This window comes from Colias croceus, chromosome 17 (assembly GCF_905220415.1).
Source record: "Colias croceus chromosome 17, ilColCroc2.1".
Taxonomy (NCBI): domain Eukaryota; kingdom Metazoa; phylum Arthropoda; class Insecta; order Lepidoptera; family Pieridae; genus Colias; species Colias croceus.
The window spans coordinates 8,611,332-8,629,550 of NC_059553.1; the positions used below are offsets into that span (position 1 = coordinate 8,611,332).

At 32.6% G+C, this 18,219-nt stretch overlaps 1 protein-coding gene across 3 annotated transcripts in view; it reads right to left on the reverse strand.

Annotated features, from left to right (window-relative positions):
• The window catches only part of LOC123699387 (sodium/potassium/calcium exchanger Nckx30C), a 73,250-nt gene extending 55,240 nt beyond the window's left edge, over window positions 1–18,010 (reverse strand). For 2 of the 3 annotated variants that reach the window (XM_045646331.1, XM_045646330.1), the window contains exons 1-2: window positions 17,295–18,010; window positions 11,762–11,785 (exon numbers count right to left, since the gene is read on the reverse strand). In XM_045646331.1, coding sequence (XP_045502287.1) covers window positions 11,762–11,785; window positions 17,295–17,975 — 705 coding nt within the window. In that variant the 5' untranslated portion in view covers window positions 17,976–18,010. The remainder of the gene's footprint in view (window positions 1–11,761; window positions 11,786–17,294) is intronic. The other variant, XM_045646332.1, reaches the window with a different exon arrangement.
• Window positions 18,011–18,219: the final 209 nt, after the last annotated feature.

An 18,219-nucleotide genomic window follows, 5' to 3' on the forward strand; every position in this document is an offset into this window, starting at 1 on the left:
TATTTTGAAGAATATAATCTAAAACTTACCAAAAATACAAAATCTGCCGGTTTCCGCGTGACCGGAAGTCTGGAGGAGCCATTTCGTCTTCCGAAAAACGCGTTGCAGTATATAAGTCGCGAACGATACATTTTACAAAAAAAAAAGTTTGAATAAACAAAAAAGGTAATTTTATTTTACACAAAAAAGGTCTCTTTACATTTTTGTCCAAAGTTAAAACTTTTTGACTTGAAGCATCATAAAAACTCAAACTCCCGGTTTTTTGAGTATATCTCGAAAACTGAGGGTGTTAAGAAAAATTGATATGAAATAACGATGATTAAAAAAAAGAAACTCTCAAACCTTTTTCGGTCAGATTAAGAGAACCCACCAACATTTTTGTCAGATTAAGAAAATATGCTTTCAGGAGACCGAGATAAACCTCCCCTATGAAAATCTGACGCGCTCGAGTATTTCAAAAGGACTTTTTTTTTCTGCATTTTCAAAAATTCATCGTAACTTATCGTCACTCCGAAATCGTCAGTTTTTTTAAGGGGAGCTTCCTTGGGGCCTACTTAACACCCCTTCCGAAAATCTGACGCGCTCGAGTAAATTTTTTTTTTGTGCATTTTTGACGAATTAATATGCCTAGCCCCACCACGCAAACCGGCAGATTAGTATACCGTTGTTATCAGAGGCACTTGGGGCATACGTAGTATGAATATCTGACGCGCTCGAGAATGCCCAAGTAACTATTTTTTTTTACATTTTTGAAAATCCGTACACGCCAAACCCACCGCTAAAATGGTTTTTACCATAGAAGCTTTTCTTTTCGAAATTATTTTATCTATCGATTTTGATAAGTCTCGACGGCGCCGTTTAATTACGCCATTTAGCTACCTCGCCTCCCTAACTATGTTGTAATGTAAACGGTAAACACTTCACGACTCCGCAAAGACCGTGTTTACTTAGTGAAATGGTCGGATAATTTGCGGAAACGAAAATAAAAATAATAACTACATAATAATTATTATTTGTATAACAAACATATTTTCGATAGTATTTCGTTTTCTTCGCGTATCTCATTCTATTGTACATTGTAATGTATATTTCAAAGAGGAAATATTTAATTTTTGACTGGAATGTTTGTTATCAAAATAATATTTATATAAATAGCATTTAAATGAAAAATTCTTAAGGAATAGCAAAAATTCTAATTATGTCAGTCAATTAAACTCTTTTATGGTCATATCAAATAGTGCAGTTTCGTAGACGAACGTTATTTCTACATTTATTTACAATTTGAACGTAAAATAAATTGAAGTTTACTTGTTAAAACCTAAAAAAAATCTCTATTTATAGACCAAAGATTTTCCTTTTTTATTGTACATGGCATACAAAAGAATATGCGGGCTCTGTCGTACATGTTGAATTGCAATACCCAGGTACCTATGCTTTTTAAGGACATATTAATGCTCGTTTCTATGTTATTCTTGTAGACTAGAAATTCATTCAACGATAAGTATAACCCTTTTATTATTTTACTCTGAAAATAGATTAAGAATACGTTTTTTACTCATGTTATTTTATTGTCACCGATCCTTGATAAGTGTACAAAGTTTGTATGTTCGTTTAAAGTGGGTCAAAATCGAGTCTAAAGTAGTCGGTTACATACGAATACAGGTGAAGCACAAGGTGAACTAATAAGTGTGTTAATAAAAGAATTAAAGTCGATGAAAGTATAAAGTTAGTAATTGATTAAACGCAATTTATTTATTTCTGTATAATAAAATCTGACACAAAACCTATCACAGATTGAGCATGGATAATCCTACTTATTCAATTACACTTTTATTGTTATACTAGCTTACCGCCCGCGGCTTCGCCCGCTTTGTCTAAAACCTAATAAATTATATACTTAAACCTTCCTCTTGAATCACTCTATCTATTAAAAAAAACCGCATCAAAATACGTTACGGAGTTTTAAAGATTTAAGCATACAAAGGGACATAGGGACAGAGAAAGCGACTTTGTTTTATAGTATGTAGTGATGATGATTAATACCTATATATATTTATGGTTATATAAATGTATTTTGCAATGTATTATGAAACAATTTCGAAGAAATTATTGCATTTATAACATTTGAGGAAATAATAGAAATCTGCATTGTTTCAACAACGTATTTTTTCAATGTAACTTTTAAAAACTCGTACTTAGTATTTTCAGTAGTTATTTATGGCAATAAAGAAATGAAAATACATAGATTCTTGTATGAACTTAATATGAACTTAAATGAACTTAAAAAATATTAAATATGAATAGGAATAGGTAGTTCTTGATTTAGTCTGTCTAGTCTCATGATATAATTATTTGACCCATTGTATACCAAAGTATATTATTACGTTAATGTAAAAGTAAACGATACGTTATTCATTCAATACAAAACAATGGAACTTTCTTAAGATATGTATTAACGAACAAAACCGCCATTTTAATTAGAAAAGACTCAGTGCATTGTTACAAAGCTTTTACTTTGCTATTGTTATTTTCTTTCTCAATAAATTATCTTTCTATTTTAATATATTTTCACATTAAAATAACCATCGACACGACGATTAAACTAGTTTAGAATCACAAAAAAAAAATCTTTTCAAACTGCATAAATGTCACGAGAAAAAAAACAAGAAGGTCACCTCAAATTCCGACTATACTACAAAAGCATTTATCCGAGGTTCGTAGCCATTTAAATTCAACCTCAACATCTAAAAATATATACCTAGAACACGATGTGATAACACGGTGACCTATTTCACAGAACTTTTGGCTCGGAGCATCTCATTTCAATTGTAAGCTATTGTATTTACCTCAAAAGTTCTTTAGTGTCTACGGCATATAATACATTTTCCTACTTACCGATTCTGAGTATACTCGTAGGCCATATTGCGAACCCTCACATTTCTAATTCAATTCTGCAGCGAGAATATTGTCATCTCCTCCGGTCTCTAACAATGTTATAGATACAGAATCTATTTATGCTGATTCGGATTGCTTTCATTGTTTCATGTAACGTTGTCTCGAGTACTTACGGCTTTTTCAAATATATTCGCTTGAGAACCTTCTAGAATTTCATTTATAAACGCTCGCTCTGTTTTTGTTTAGATACTGCAGTATTTTTCTAGATTACAATTCCAATGCTGTGTTACAAGACTGTTTTACAATATTGCAGATTGCAATTTTAAAGATATTTCTTCTATTGTACAAATTAAAGTAATATTAGATGTAGCATTTTATTTAGAAGTATTTCGTTATTCTTATTAGTCATATTAAATCTTTTAAAAACGGTTAAATGTCAACCTGCTCAACTTGTTTATGCTTGTTTATTACATAAGTACATATAGCCTTCCTCAATAAATGGGCTATCTAACACCGAAAGAATTTTTCAAATCGGACTAGTAGTTCCTGAGATTAGCGCATTCAAACAAACTCTTCAGCTTTATAATATTAGATATTAGTATATATTTTTTAACATTTTTATCAGTGCGTTAAAAACTCGAATTACTAAACAAAAAGCTGGTAGCCCTATCCCATATTAGTAGTTATAAATTTATAAAAGTTGCCAGCCCTATCAGTTGTAACATACGTCTGTTTACATAAACCTGTCGACGTTTGCTTTAATAATTGTTGAGCGAGCAGGGGTGAGGTGCGATTTCATACATTCTTAATTTAACAAGAATGTAAGCACATTTTCCGACGTATTATGACACTGTTTTTGTGTGGTTTTCTGTTTTCACGTAATAAATTATCAATTTATTTTGCTTACTTGACTTTTAAATTTTGTTGTACGATTAATGTGAACCGTTTTGATTATTCTTTTTTAAGATAATGATTATGTAAAATTGTAGTATCAAAACATTTAAAAATGGTTACCTACTTATGCAATTTAACGGTGGACTATGTTTGTAAATAACTCTTAGGATATTTTTTTATCTATACTAATATTATAAAGCTGAAGAGTTTGTTTGTTTGTTTGAACGCGCTAATCTCAGGAACTATTGTTCCGATTTGAAAAATTCTTTCGGTGTTCGATAGCCCATTCATCGAGGAAGGCTTTAGGCTTTAGGTGATGATAATCACGCTAGGAGTGAAGCCACGCGGGTGAAACCGTGGACCGCAGCTAGTTTGTCTATAACATCAAAACAAACTCTACACAAGTTGTACAATAATTAGTAATTACCATTACGAATATTAAAACATTCAACTTAACACTCATAATTAAATAAATTATAATAATAAATAAATAAATAAATATTTCGGGACTATTTTCAGACACGGCACGATCCGATCCCATACTAAGCTTTCGCTTGTGTTATGGAAACCAGATGGCTGATAAACATACATATATAATCCATACTAATATTATAAATGCGAAAGTAACTCTGTCTGTCTGTCTGTCTGTCTGTCTGTTACTCGATCACGCCTAAACTACTGAACCAATTTACATGAAATTTGGTATGGAGATATTTTGATACCCGAGAAAGGACATAGGCTACTTTTTATCCCGGGAAAATGACGCAATCCCGGAAATCCCACGGGAACGGGAACTATGCGGGTTTTTCTTTGACAACGCGGGCGAAGCCGCGGGCGGAAAGCTAGTTTTAAATAAATACTTATATAGATAATTAACACCCAGACACAGAGCAAACATCTATGTTCATCACACAAATTGAAAAAGCATATATATTTTTATTGAAACAGTTATCTGTTTGAAAAATTATCCCGGAGATTGGAAACTTTCTCGTGTCATGCGTTGTAAAGCTCTTGATTAATTGCCGCTCATACTGTCAGCTCGTTTACATTTTCTAGGAATATCTAAATCATTTAAAGAGCATTATTTTAACGGAGTAACTGGATCGTTTTAATATTTTCTATTGTATTTTTAAATACGAGGAGTAAAAGCTTCCAATTGTTTTTATGGGAAAATACTGACTCTTATGTTGATAAAATTAATAATAATAAATAAATATTTCAGGACAATTTTCATACACGGCACGATCTGATCCCATACTACGCTTTCGTTGTGTTATGGCTGATAAACATAGGTACATATATAATTTTAAATAAATACTTCTTAGAAATACTTATATAGAAAATGACGTATATGTATTATTTTTATAACGTTTTCTTTATCAACTAGGTTGTATATATTATGTATGACTTAGGTAAATTTCGACGTAAATCTAAAAATAATAATTCGATTATAGTCGTATATAATCTCTAAACATCCCTAATAGCACACAAATTCGTTCCACTCAAATATTTACGCCGTAACAACCGTTCGACATACATTAAGAAGCATGTAGCCACTGAATATACATAGACGCAGAACAAATGACTTCTCGTCATGTCACGACACACAAATGACCCAGAAACATGTTACAGAAAACGTATTAGCGAATTTCGCTTCTAAAAAGCGTAAAAGCGATTGAGCCGAGCCAAGATTTCTTGTCGTTTGTCAAAGAACCTATCTCTGATTTATCACGCTAATATATACTCTAAGTTAAAGCTGTAGAATACTAAATTATCCGGCACGTTTCATCTCATTACGTAATAGTATGGAAACTTATAAAATTAGCTGGAAGCGATAGTAATGGCATAATTTAATTAGGTGATGAATAGAAATGTGTGTGCAATTAATTTCATCCGCATTTCATTGTTCTGTATCACTGATATTTTGGACTAATTGCTCATGTTTGATAATTGTTTGCATTGTCATAAATGTGTGAAGTTAACTGTTCTGAATATGTTTATAAATAGATTTGGTAAATGATTTTCAGTTGTAATAACATTTAAATGTGATTTTGTCAACATGAGATAACTTTGTGTGTAATAAATAAACTAGATAAATGTAGTTCGCATGTAAATATACCTACTTGTAATACAATATATTATAATATCTACTTGTAATTTAAAAATACAATGGTATTTTAGAAGACTTTTGTAGATACTTATACAACACAAATACATAAAACCTCAAACCAAAAACATTTAAAAACTGTATCCACAAAACGTCTAATAAATCTACGAAATGTCACTGAGATTAGCGGCATAGATTTTAAATATTCGCAATATTTCAAAAACATTCAGAAGTATTTGGGAGATATCTTGAATACGTGCAAAATTTAATCTGTTAAATCTTGGAGTTCAAAAGAAAGTGAAACGTTTGATAAAACCTTAAAATGGCTTCGGGTAAACAGTATTTAATTTATAATTATTACTATTTAAGATCAGTGAATCAAAATAAAATCTAAGTTTTAATGTTATATTTCTTACCGCAAATAATTTTAGTAGAACGAATTAAATACATTGCTAATCGGTCCAGCCATTTTAAGCATTGTACTTACAATTTCATTGATTTCCAAAGTTAAGTGTAAGCTGATACTGCATTATTAATAAGGATTATCCCATTCAATATATTGGTTTCCATTCATTACATTTGTGTTTACTGTTTCATCAATGTTTGCAATTAATAATTTCACTAATAGTTTATTATAATTTGCAGCCAACGATTCCATACATGAGATTCAAGGGATTAACTTATCTAACTACGTGCGGGACCAGAGATCCTATAACCCGGTAGTGTACATTCATAAAAAATATCTTCCATCAACATCATATTTTCCAGATAAATCCCCCGAAAGAAAAACATCAGACAAGTGTTTACAGTACAACCAAGAAAAAAATCACGACCATTACAAAACGAAAGTAATTAACCATATTAATGATCCAGTTGTTGAACAAACGATTAAATTCGCGAAAGATATTATTCCGCTAACGATACCTCCGAGCACTAATGATTCTACAAATCCCGTTTATTACAACATCAAAACAAAGAAAGTACCGAAACGTAAGAAACATGAAGGTAATTTAGAACACGATAAGGATGTAACGTATGAAAAGGAAAAACCCAAAACTGCGAATAATTTCAAAGATGAAAAAGTAAGAAGCCTTCACAGTTTTAGTACGAGAGAATCTATTAGTCGTTCATCGCAAAATAATACTTTGGACGATATAAACGAAAATAGGTCGCTCTGTTGTTCTCTATCGGAATTTTCAGAAAAGAAAAATTTGAAACGAGAAAGATGCTGTCACAAAAGTAAGCACAATGATGTACATTTGATTGCTTCTGAATCATTCGAAGCATTAGCTGAACAACTGAATACGTCTGATGATACTAAAATTAAAATACATCTTATGAATGAGAAAGACAAAGGTCTGTTATGCGAAAGTATAAGAACGCCAGTAATTAAAGCCATTCAAGAATGTATTTTAGATTTACATAAAACAAACGATGCAAACGTTGATCTACAATACATACAAAGGAACGTACAAAATAACACACAGAAACTAGAATATATTTTAGAGAAACTCGCGTCTATCGAGAGGAAGGTTGAATTGTTCAATGATCATATGAAAAATAATGATAAAGAAAAGGTAAAAATATCAAAACTGGAGGAACTTGAACAAGACGTTATAACAAGAGAGAATAGTTCTGAAGAAGAAGTGGCTCAAATACATTTTGCGAAGAGAAGAAAGAGTAAGAGCGTAGTAGTTGCATTGAGTCCTAAGCAGGAGGAAGATGAAACTGAAGATGATAGAAGCATTGAGATTATGGATCGTGGTGAAGGTTTAGGGCAGTTTCAACAGACTGCCAATGTTGGTGTGAGAACTGACAGGCCTGCTAGAATCCCTGCTAGGTTTTGTTGGACTGACGCTAATAAGCAAAACTTGCAACGCAAAGAGTGAAATATCTAAACTGAATATATTTTTTTATTATTTTAGATAGTTTTAGTATAATTGATAGATATAATTTTATTGTAATCAAACTTTACTCTAATTATGTTTTGATGTTATTTAACTTAGAATATAACCATTAAATCTTTTACCAAAATTATAGCTTCTAATAAAAGTTACATTGTAAATACAAACATTACTTTTATATTGTCTGTTATTCGTCGAAGTTATCCTGTTACATAATCTTATAAAAATTATTAATAAGAATGAATCCTCACGTTCCAGATAAATGTAGGCCTTTATACATACGTGAGTTATGGATGCGAAGATATCACGATAAAGTTTTGTAAATGTTTGGCATAGCATGTCATTTATCATAAAGATAGCATTGAAATTCAGAGGCCAAAGATATTCTAGATTCGACTCCATGCCAGATACGGACCATTTCCAATTCTATTTGAAATCTAGCAAACTATTTTGAACAATTTCGTTTGAGTATTGTTGTTTCATCTAGAATTCAAAGAGATAAAGGAAAATGGGTCATTTGCCAACAATATAAAAATAGACTAATCCTAAACAAAAATATATATTATGTGGAAATAATATTATTATATGTTACGCCATCTTGTCCCGAATTAGAAAATATAGTAAACTATTGACATACTTAATAGTCTTATTAGAATACATTTTCTTAGAAATACATGTAGTACACGCTAAACATCTAGTTAATCCGCATAGTTTCTGATACAATATTTAAACAAACAATATATTTTATTAGTAGGAATGCTATCCACTGTTACTGCTAATTGGATCAATTCATTAAACGATTATTAGATAATATTTGCAGATATTATTCAAGACCAAGACGATATTAGATACTAGCTGCCCCGGCAGACATTCTGCCCTATTGCCCCTTTTTCGTGTTTTCTCAGCCAAAAATTAGCCGAATTGGTCGAGCCAGTCTCCAGTTTTATGCTAAACAACACATTTGGCGATTCCTCCTAACTTTAATATTATAAATGCGAAAGTAGCTCTGTCTGTTTGTTTGCCTATCTATCTGTTTCTTCACGCCTAAAACACTGAACTGATTTGGATGAAATTTGATACAGAAATTACTTGAAGACCTGAGAAGGGGCATAAGAAAAATTTTACCTGAGAAATTTCACGGCAACGGGAACTATGCGGGGTTTTTTTAATACGCCGGCGAAGCCGCGGGCAGAAAGCTTATTATAAAGATATTCTTTCTTCTAGGATTCTCAAGTCTTCGTTACTCATTAGTTATAGACCTATTCTTTGTTTTACCCTCACCGTGCCTCCCTTTCTCGCACCCCCTGAATGAAAGGGACGCTCTAGCATGCTTCGTAAATGGACTACGCAGTACGCACAATACATGAAGTTACAAGTCATCCTTTCGCTTTCATAACATGATTAATTTTACGTCAGGAAATCCAGTAAGTAATTTGGGACGCCCGTGGGAGAGAACAATGATTGATTCTGCTCAATTTCTAACTACATTTTCGTTCGGTGAATCTAAAAATGGTTGTGATCGCATTTTTATTTAGTGTTCTATTATTACTGCTATATTGTTCTTAATTTAAAGAGTCTGTTGTCAGCATATTATTCGTAGTTCTTTATTCATCATCTAATTGAACTAATGTATTGGTAGGTATATAAAATCAAATTATTCTTAGTAAATAGGACGCGCTATATTGTCTTTTTTTAAAACGAGAATGCAAAGGATGAAATATTTTCTCATTCGATTAAATACATGTTGGATTTGTTGAATGACTGCAACTGAAAAGCAATTACATATATCAATGCTCACACAACACTTGCTGGACTTTCGTAGAAAGATTAGGAATCTTCTAATGTATTTTATATTCATTTGACAGAAAGTAAACATTAAACAGCAAAATCAAAATAATAGAGGAATTAAAACGGATTAAAGATACCATAGTCATAATATCAATGAATTTACAAAAGTGTTGATATGCGTAAAACTCGAGAATGGCTCAATCAATTTGACTAATTTTTTAACATTTATGTTTTAGAACAAGGTAGGCTCTTATGGAGAGAAAGCACGAAAAAGGGACAATAAGGCTGAACAACGTCTGCTGAGACAGCTTGTACTTGATATTATTAAAAATATTGCCATTCTGATCAGTGAAAGCCAGCTTCAATTTTTCCCTTGTTTTGAATTTCTAACGACTCATAATACAGAAGCTAATAGCTTAACCAAAATCACAAATATAAAATACCCAAATATACCGCGTTAGATCGTTATCCAATGGTTCATAACATAATGACCTATGGAAAACCCAAATTACCCTGTTATCGTGATTCGATTTGATTAAAATAACTGCTCTGGTAAGCCAATAATAATATCCGTAAATTAATGACAAAATTGTAATAGAATCGATGTGAAAATATTGTTTAAATTTATTGTTAGATAGGTACGGTAGATCAAGGCTAGATCTTATTTAGTTGCACGAATCGAATCCAAAATTCTAATTGAAACAAAAAAACTTGTTAGACATGCTAGATGTTGTATTGTATCACGAATAGATATGAGCGTAATTTAAATCTTAATATTGTACACGAAACTCGTAGTTATGTCGTTGGCACGCTTGTTTTACTGGAGTTTCTTATCTCTGTAGATATGAAAAAACTTTTACTAGGTCACGGAGGTCAATCTGCCCTTTTATTCGACAAATGCAACATGAACTTAACACATGTAAAATATGTACTGTGTCTAAAACATTGACTATAAAATAAATATACTGTCCACTTGTGTGCAATTCTCTAAAATGTTTTGCTTTTCGTTACGAAATCGGTGGGTTCTTTATTGAAAAATTACCATTTTCTAGCAATTTGGAAACATTTCAACAATACACTCATACACGATAAATTACATGTAGTGTATTATAGTTTATATATAGTATGTATATATAGTATATATGTTTTTATTCGTTTTATGGATGTTATTATTCTTCTTATTTAAATTAAGTTGTATTTTGGTAATAGGTTACAGCCTTTAAATAAATTTTTATGTCCTCTTAAACTGCGAAGAGCTGTTTATTGTAAACTTGATAAACATTTACATAAAATTTTTCGTTAAGTAAATTACTATTGAAAAATATTGTATTCATGATAATGTTATGAAAATGATAACGATAATATATAAAATAATAATGTCTTTGAAAACACATTAATAATATCACCTACCTACCTGCATACTCAACTATAGCGATGATAATTTGGCACCAATTTGACTTTGTGCCAAGTGCTGCTTTATCAAACGGAGCGAAGTACGCTTACCTTAAAACCTACCTAAAATGACTTGGAATATAAAATATAATAAAACAAGCAAAAGCTTAACAAATTATAATAGACGATCATATCTTAACCGTACCGTATGCATCTCACAATGGCGGTCGCCACGTGCAAAAACAGCTGATTACGAAAAAATATTGCATGAAAAATACGCAGAGATTCATAAAGCGTGCACTACAGAATTGTTTGTATAGTTCAAATATTTTAAATCATGCTCATTTTATCCGAACCGTGCTATATAATTCAGTGACATACCCTATTACTTGCATGGAGTCTCTGCAAATTTGTCAACGTAAAATCGTTCAAATGGATTGGAAACTGCAATTAAATTGGCGAATACAAAATCAATTACCAAACGTAATATGATATTGGTCATTCGTTTCCTGATAAAATGTTTACCTAATATTCACTTAAAGGGACGAAGTATACTTGAAGGTAGATTGGAATTATTTTGACAATAGGTTAGACGATTATGCCAATAACATTCCTTGCCAGTACTAGTCTATACTCCGAATTTATCACTTCACATCATAGTATATGTTACAGTTTCTAATCGATTCATAGTTTCGCGTCGACAAATTTGGGGAGTCTAACCGAAGCAAGAATAAGCATAAGAAAAGAAAGAAAAGATGCTTAGAAGGAGGCAATCACTCACCAATGTCTGAGCGGCAGTCTGGTGCTGGAAAAATAGGCCGCGGTCAGTCACGACATTTATTGGAAGTATAGAGAAAATAGATGCAGAAAATTGTCTTCAAGATACAAGAAAATATAGACCCTAATTACAGAAGAATAAGGCAGTTTAGATTGAAGTTGTCCTGTTTCGTTCCTAAACAAAATAAACTAGTTAACACAATTAAATAGATATTTCTAACGTTCGCTGTAGAAAATGCAAACATATTATGCAAAAGCAAGAATTCTGTTATCCCTGAAAATGAATGTGTTATGCAAGATTATATGTCCGTAATGTTTTAGTTCTTATTTTATGTAAGTATTTTAAATATTTCACTATTTCAAAAGTCACTTTAAAAAAGTTCCAATTCATACCGATACCGATGTCTGCACTCACCGATAACGAATAAAAAACGGTTTCAATAACGATATACCGACTCTGCTATTTATATAAAGTGGGATTCCCAGTTAAGAATCAGAGCATAGTGGAAGAACAAAGGAAGCCGATGCTGAGAGCTATCGAAATCTTTACAAATTACTGCGGACGTCCGATAGATTTTTCTTTTGTGATATACGTATTTGAAGTTCTACCGCTACGTGTTTTAAACTTTATTTAACAAGGTATTCAAGCTAATCTTGCGACAGCATATTTCCGTCAAGGTAAGTCGGAATATCTGTGCTTGTAATATTTTTATCTCGGTTTAGCGTATTTTTAGATTTAATTTTAGTTCCACATTAAGTTATTTTCAAATTTAAAGCACACAATTTTATGAAAATTATGCATGTTAACGTTCACAGATTTATTTTATGTTTAAACATTTGATCATTTAAATATTCCAAATAGAGTTTTTAATCTATTTATTTAATTATCATTGATGATGATTTTTGGAGTTAGGATATAGCAGTTTTGTTTTAATTATAACTAAGTTTTATTTACTTCTATCACAGCTTCTATATTTCTATGTATCAATGAATTATATTATTTAAATGTCTGGCCTTGCCCTAAAAGCTTTTCAAACCATTTTAGGAAAGCTTCATATCAGTTTTATGAAATTTAGACTCTTTTGGTTTGTAGTATATCTTCTTAATTTATATCTATAGGATATTTAAAGGTTACCCCATATATATTACGCTTATAATAGGACCACGTACTTGTACCTATATATCTCTTGTAATCCCATCTTATCCCATCTGTGGGCCTTTTTCTTCAATCCTATAAATACGGAAGCGTTGTGTTTTGTTTTTTTTATAGCAAAGTATTATGTACTTATTTATATGTTATTCTGTATATCAGACACTGTATGTACTTAATTAATTGTATCTATACATATAATAAATCTGTAGAAGGGTCAATTCTGTACATTGAAAATATTGAAAAAATAAATACCAGGGGGTGTTACTGGATCGATACCAAACCCAAATATGTGATTAAAAAAATTTTTGTCTGTCTGTCTGTCTGTCTGTCTGTCTGTCTGTATGTGAAGGCATCACGTGAAAACTAACGGTTCGATTTCGATGAAACTTGGTATAATTATACCTTATTATTATCCTGGGCGTAAAATAGGATACTTTTTATCCTGGAAAAATACGTAGAAAAAAATTTATCTTAATTTTTCAGTTTTATCCATAGACGTTGTTCTGTAGAACCGCGAACACATGTTGCGTATTATTATAAGCCTAGCCGTATTTGGGTCCAATAGATATTTATAAGATGTCATTGTCAGAGTTAGGTACTCAAAATGGAGAAATTAACCATCCACGCGAAGACCGACATCCGCGCGGACGGAGTCGCGGGCGGAAGCTAGTTTATTAATAATTTTGACATTAAGAAAATAAAACCACAAAAACTTCAAATAAAAATAATGGGACCAACGTAAAACTTGTTATTAATATTATTATGAGCATGTAGTAAAAGTGCACTTTAAGGGAATAAAACCACTGTTAAATTTTTATTAAATAATATAAAATTTTATGCTCTTTGTTTCATATAAAATGCCTCATAGAGTCCATAAATCTTAGCCGATGACAAAACGTAAATAAAAAATAGTCTCAAAATATTCGTTCATCTTATATATCAATTCCAGATATGTACATAGTGCATATAGGTATTCAATATTCATATTTTTATGTTGAAACGTTTGAATTTCGGTAATTCATACACTTATTTAAACCTCAGTATTGCCATGGTTATGTGTAATATGTAAGAATCCAGACGAATAAGAAATACGTATAAATGACAAATATTACAAGCTTTTACGGTTATCTCTCGCCTGGAGCACTTTCGTTATATTCAACACCGAAACGGGTATCGTTATTAGGTATTTCCAAGCAATAGGTACCGGTATTTACAGCAACGCAGAGGTTCGAATTGTACCGGATTATTGCCATATGCTTGCACATATTTATACTTAAAGGTAGTTAAATGTATTTGCATTTTCAGGTAACAAACCTAATGCTATCTAATAAAGCGTTATTCCAAAACAAAATAAGTGAATGTAACATAATACAAACAAATCTTTTTCAGTTTATTTAGTTACTAGCGGTCCTTCCCGACTTCGCCCGTGGTACATATTTCGCAAATAAAGGTAGCCTATGTTCTTTCTCAGGGTCTAAAGATTGTCTGTGCCAAATTTCATCAAAATCGGTCCAGTTGTTTATGCGTGAAAACCATACATACATAATTACAAACCTTTCCTCTTTATAATATTAGTATAGAAAATATGAAATAAACTAAAAGTCACATGAAACATTTTTTTGGAACAGTCTTAATAAAAGCTCTACATTTTATCTCGCCAAAATAATACCACATTTAAAAACTTAGAACCGATCCCACATATTTGATAGAACTAAAAAGCATTGACGGACATTATCCTATAGATATTGGCCTGTTTCCAGACTGCTTGGCGCTTTCAATAACATTGGACAAACATTGAATTTATGCCCGTTCGTAAGCTCGGCCAATCTTAATAGGCTGAACATGCCAGAAACTATAACAAATTTATCGCCAAAGTTTAACCACGAATCGATTAATTCCATCATTATTGGGTGAGATTCTTATGATTGGGTTACGGAGCTCACGTACACAATTACTGTTTAATTTTATATGAAGATATAAGTACAATTGATGATATTTTTGACAGCAATACGAGCTTCTGTATATAAAAAGTATTTTATTTAAAAGACAGTAGGTATGGGTGTACGATGTAAATTATTTTAAAATGTGAATAAGTATGGTGTTATCAATACTATAAGAATATTAAGATTTTTTTTGCTTTATATAAAAAGAAAACATATGCAAACAATGCAAGTTTTTACAGAAACTACATGTAAGTTGTGTTTAAATATTGTAATGTTACTTCATAGTGTCTGCGTAAACTCATTATTAAATTATGTATATTTTACGTCTTATCTTTTCAGAAAATAAACGATAGTTTAAACACGAAGTAAGCAAATTTAAAAGCAGTATCGAGCAATATTTTTAGTAGTATAGTATTTTATGGTTTTTTAAGTCAAAGTATTCGTCATCGTTTCACATTTTGAATAGCATAAAAAATAGTAAAATGACCTAGCGTAAATGTCACATACTACTATAGTATACGCAACTAAAGATGGAACATATCATGACATTTACAAGTGTGTTTTTATTCGAGTGAATATGCAACTACCGTCGCTAATTGCAAAGTCGCGCACTTGAAGCATTTCAACAGAATGTCATTTTAATTTAACATTTTACTGTATGTTTAATGATGTTCCGGCTGTTAGAGAAACAAAGATCTAGTTTTTTTTGTAAGCGAAGTAAAAATGGTAAGTTGTATGTGTATTTTGTTTAATATGAAATATTTTGGACGTTTAATACCTATGTTATTCGAGGTGTTACCTAACATGTGCATTTTCATGTACATATACATTTTATTTTATAAAAGGTTATGTTATTTCATTAGATATAATTTATATAACGTGATGTGCAAAGTACTTTAAAATAGGTTAAAGCAAATGATGTATTTTTATTTTATTTAATTTAATCGAAGTAGATCTTGGGTTTAAAATTCAACAATATTTCTAAAATATTCCCAAAGTAGGGGATGGTACTCATTGTGTTAGTTTTTCTTTCTTGTAACAAATACTTATGTTTTAATGAGCAGTATAATTTCTTACTGTTTATATATTTTCCATTATATTACTATATTATATTAAATTTTACCTTTTTATAACGACATGACATATTAAAAGGTGCTATAAAATTGATATATGGTTATTATGTTGGTTGCTAGCTTTGTTAAATACGATTAAAGCCAACTCATGTTTATAGGCTTATCAAGGGCTAAGGTTTCATAAAAATCGCGTCACCTGAGTTAAGCCGGAACACGATGCATCATTTTAATGGCTCAGCTATTACAGCCAGGTTTAAACCATTAACCTATTACGTAGCGAAAGCTCGTAGCTCGTAGCTCGTAGCTATCACCGTAGAGATTTTTCGTAGCGGCCTTAATGCGTAAAACATTTTAATTTTAAATTTCGCTTGCCGTAATTTTAAAGTATATTAATGGATCACATTCGTTGCGTAATGTGATTAAATTTCCATAAGAACGATAAGAGTAAAGTTTAAATATAATTAGGTATTATTTAATCGACATAACATTATACATAGCTATACGCCCAATATTATAAGTAACCTATAATTACAACTTAAACCGTGTTTAATATTAAAATTTTGTTATGTTTCTGGTGTAAAAAAAATAATTACTTTTTAATGTGCTTTTTATTGAATAATGAAAACTTAATTTTCATTATTCAACCAGGCAAGTAAGTAATTATCAGTTTTTCAAAAAATTTTGCCAATTACTGAGCTGGAAAACTACATCCATTTCAGTCCATCAATCAAGCATATCAACAAAAGATTGCAGGGCTCAGGACTCACGCAATCCCACATAAAGCTTAACCCAAATTCTCTTCCGAACTTCGCTTTAACAAAAATACACGTTTAATCGTTTGAATCAAATACGCACGTTTTCACGAAGCTTATGTAAGAGCCGAGTCAGGGCGTAACGTAGTAGTCATAACAACGAATATCAAACAACCTTACACCCTTTTATAAACAAGCTTAAGTGGAATCATTAGAAAATTATAGTTAACGTAATTTGATAGTCGACGATATATCGTTGTAAAAAAATTATTGGAGTTAAATTTATTTTTTGCGTAGTCTATGGAGAATTTTAAGATTCGAGTAAATAATATGATAATATGTATGAAGATAAAATAAACAGCTTCTTCGAATTATCTTCCATAATATTACGCTGCAAGAGACAAGGAAGCGATACACCAAAGGCAGATCATACGTAATCGTTGAATTATAAATGCTAATAGCCAACACAACAACAATGATAATTTCACGACATCGATGCTATCTAAATAACCACTAAACATGAAAGGGTTTCCCCAAAAATCAGGCTCTAATCAATCCCTAATCGACTCGGATTAATCTAATTCAGTGCATGCAAGGTCTGTGCGGGCGAGCTCACCGTGGGCATCAGCTGATCTGTACTCCTCACTCTCGTCACCTTGTTCTTGTATATCAGCTTCTTGAGCGCCCTCTCGACGGGCTGGTTCCATCGCATGAACAACACGTACGCCCCGTACAGGGAGAACAGCACCAGGGCTTCCTGCCAGTATATTTCGCTATCACGGAAACAGTATATCAACACGAGCAGACTGATCGAGTAGAAGGTGCAGTCGCGGAACAGCGGCCACCACGTCAGGCTGAGCGTCGTGCGCGAGAAGAGCGCGCAAGCACCGATCACGAACAGGATGTTGAACACGGCCGAGCCGACGATCGTCCCGATACCGACGTCGTCGAACGAGACGAACACGCCGATGATGGAGGTGAACAGTTCGGGCGCGGAGCCGCCGGCGGCCATGAACGTCGCGCCGGCGACGTCGTCGCGGATCGCGAGCCGCTCGATGATCACGTCGAGCGCCGGCACGAAGAACTCGTCGCAGACGATCGCGAGGGCGACGAACATGTAACCCATGCCTATCACGTGGAAGATGACGGCACCGGAGCGTCGCTGCTCCTCGGTGAAGAGGTCGGTGGGGAAGAGCGGCGTCTTCTCCTCGAGGTCGGGGTCGGCGGTGACGTTGGTCGCGTTAGGCTCGCCGGCCCGCGCCGCCGCCAGCAGCGCTAGCAGCAGCGCGCCACCCATGCCGCGCTGCCGGGGGCTGCGAGCACACTGTGTACGACGCGCTCCCCACTTTGAACGATCGGAACACAGGCCCGAGCGTGCAGATAATCGAGTTGCGCGCTGGGGTTCTATCGATTCTATTAATCGAGAACGTGATATTTAAAATAAATGTTTTCATTGAATTGCAAGTAGTGGCCGTTTTCTTTTAGTCTACACTAATATTATAAAGAAGAAAACTTTGATTGTTTGTTTGTAATGAATAGGC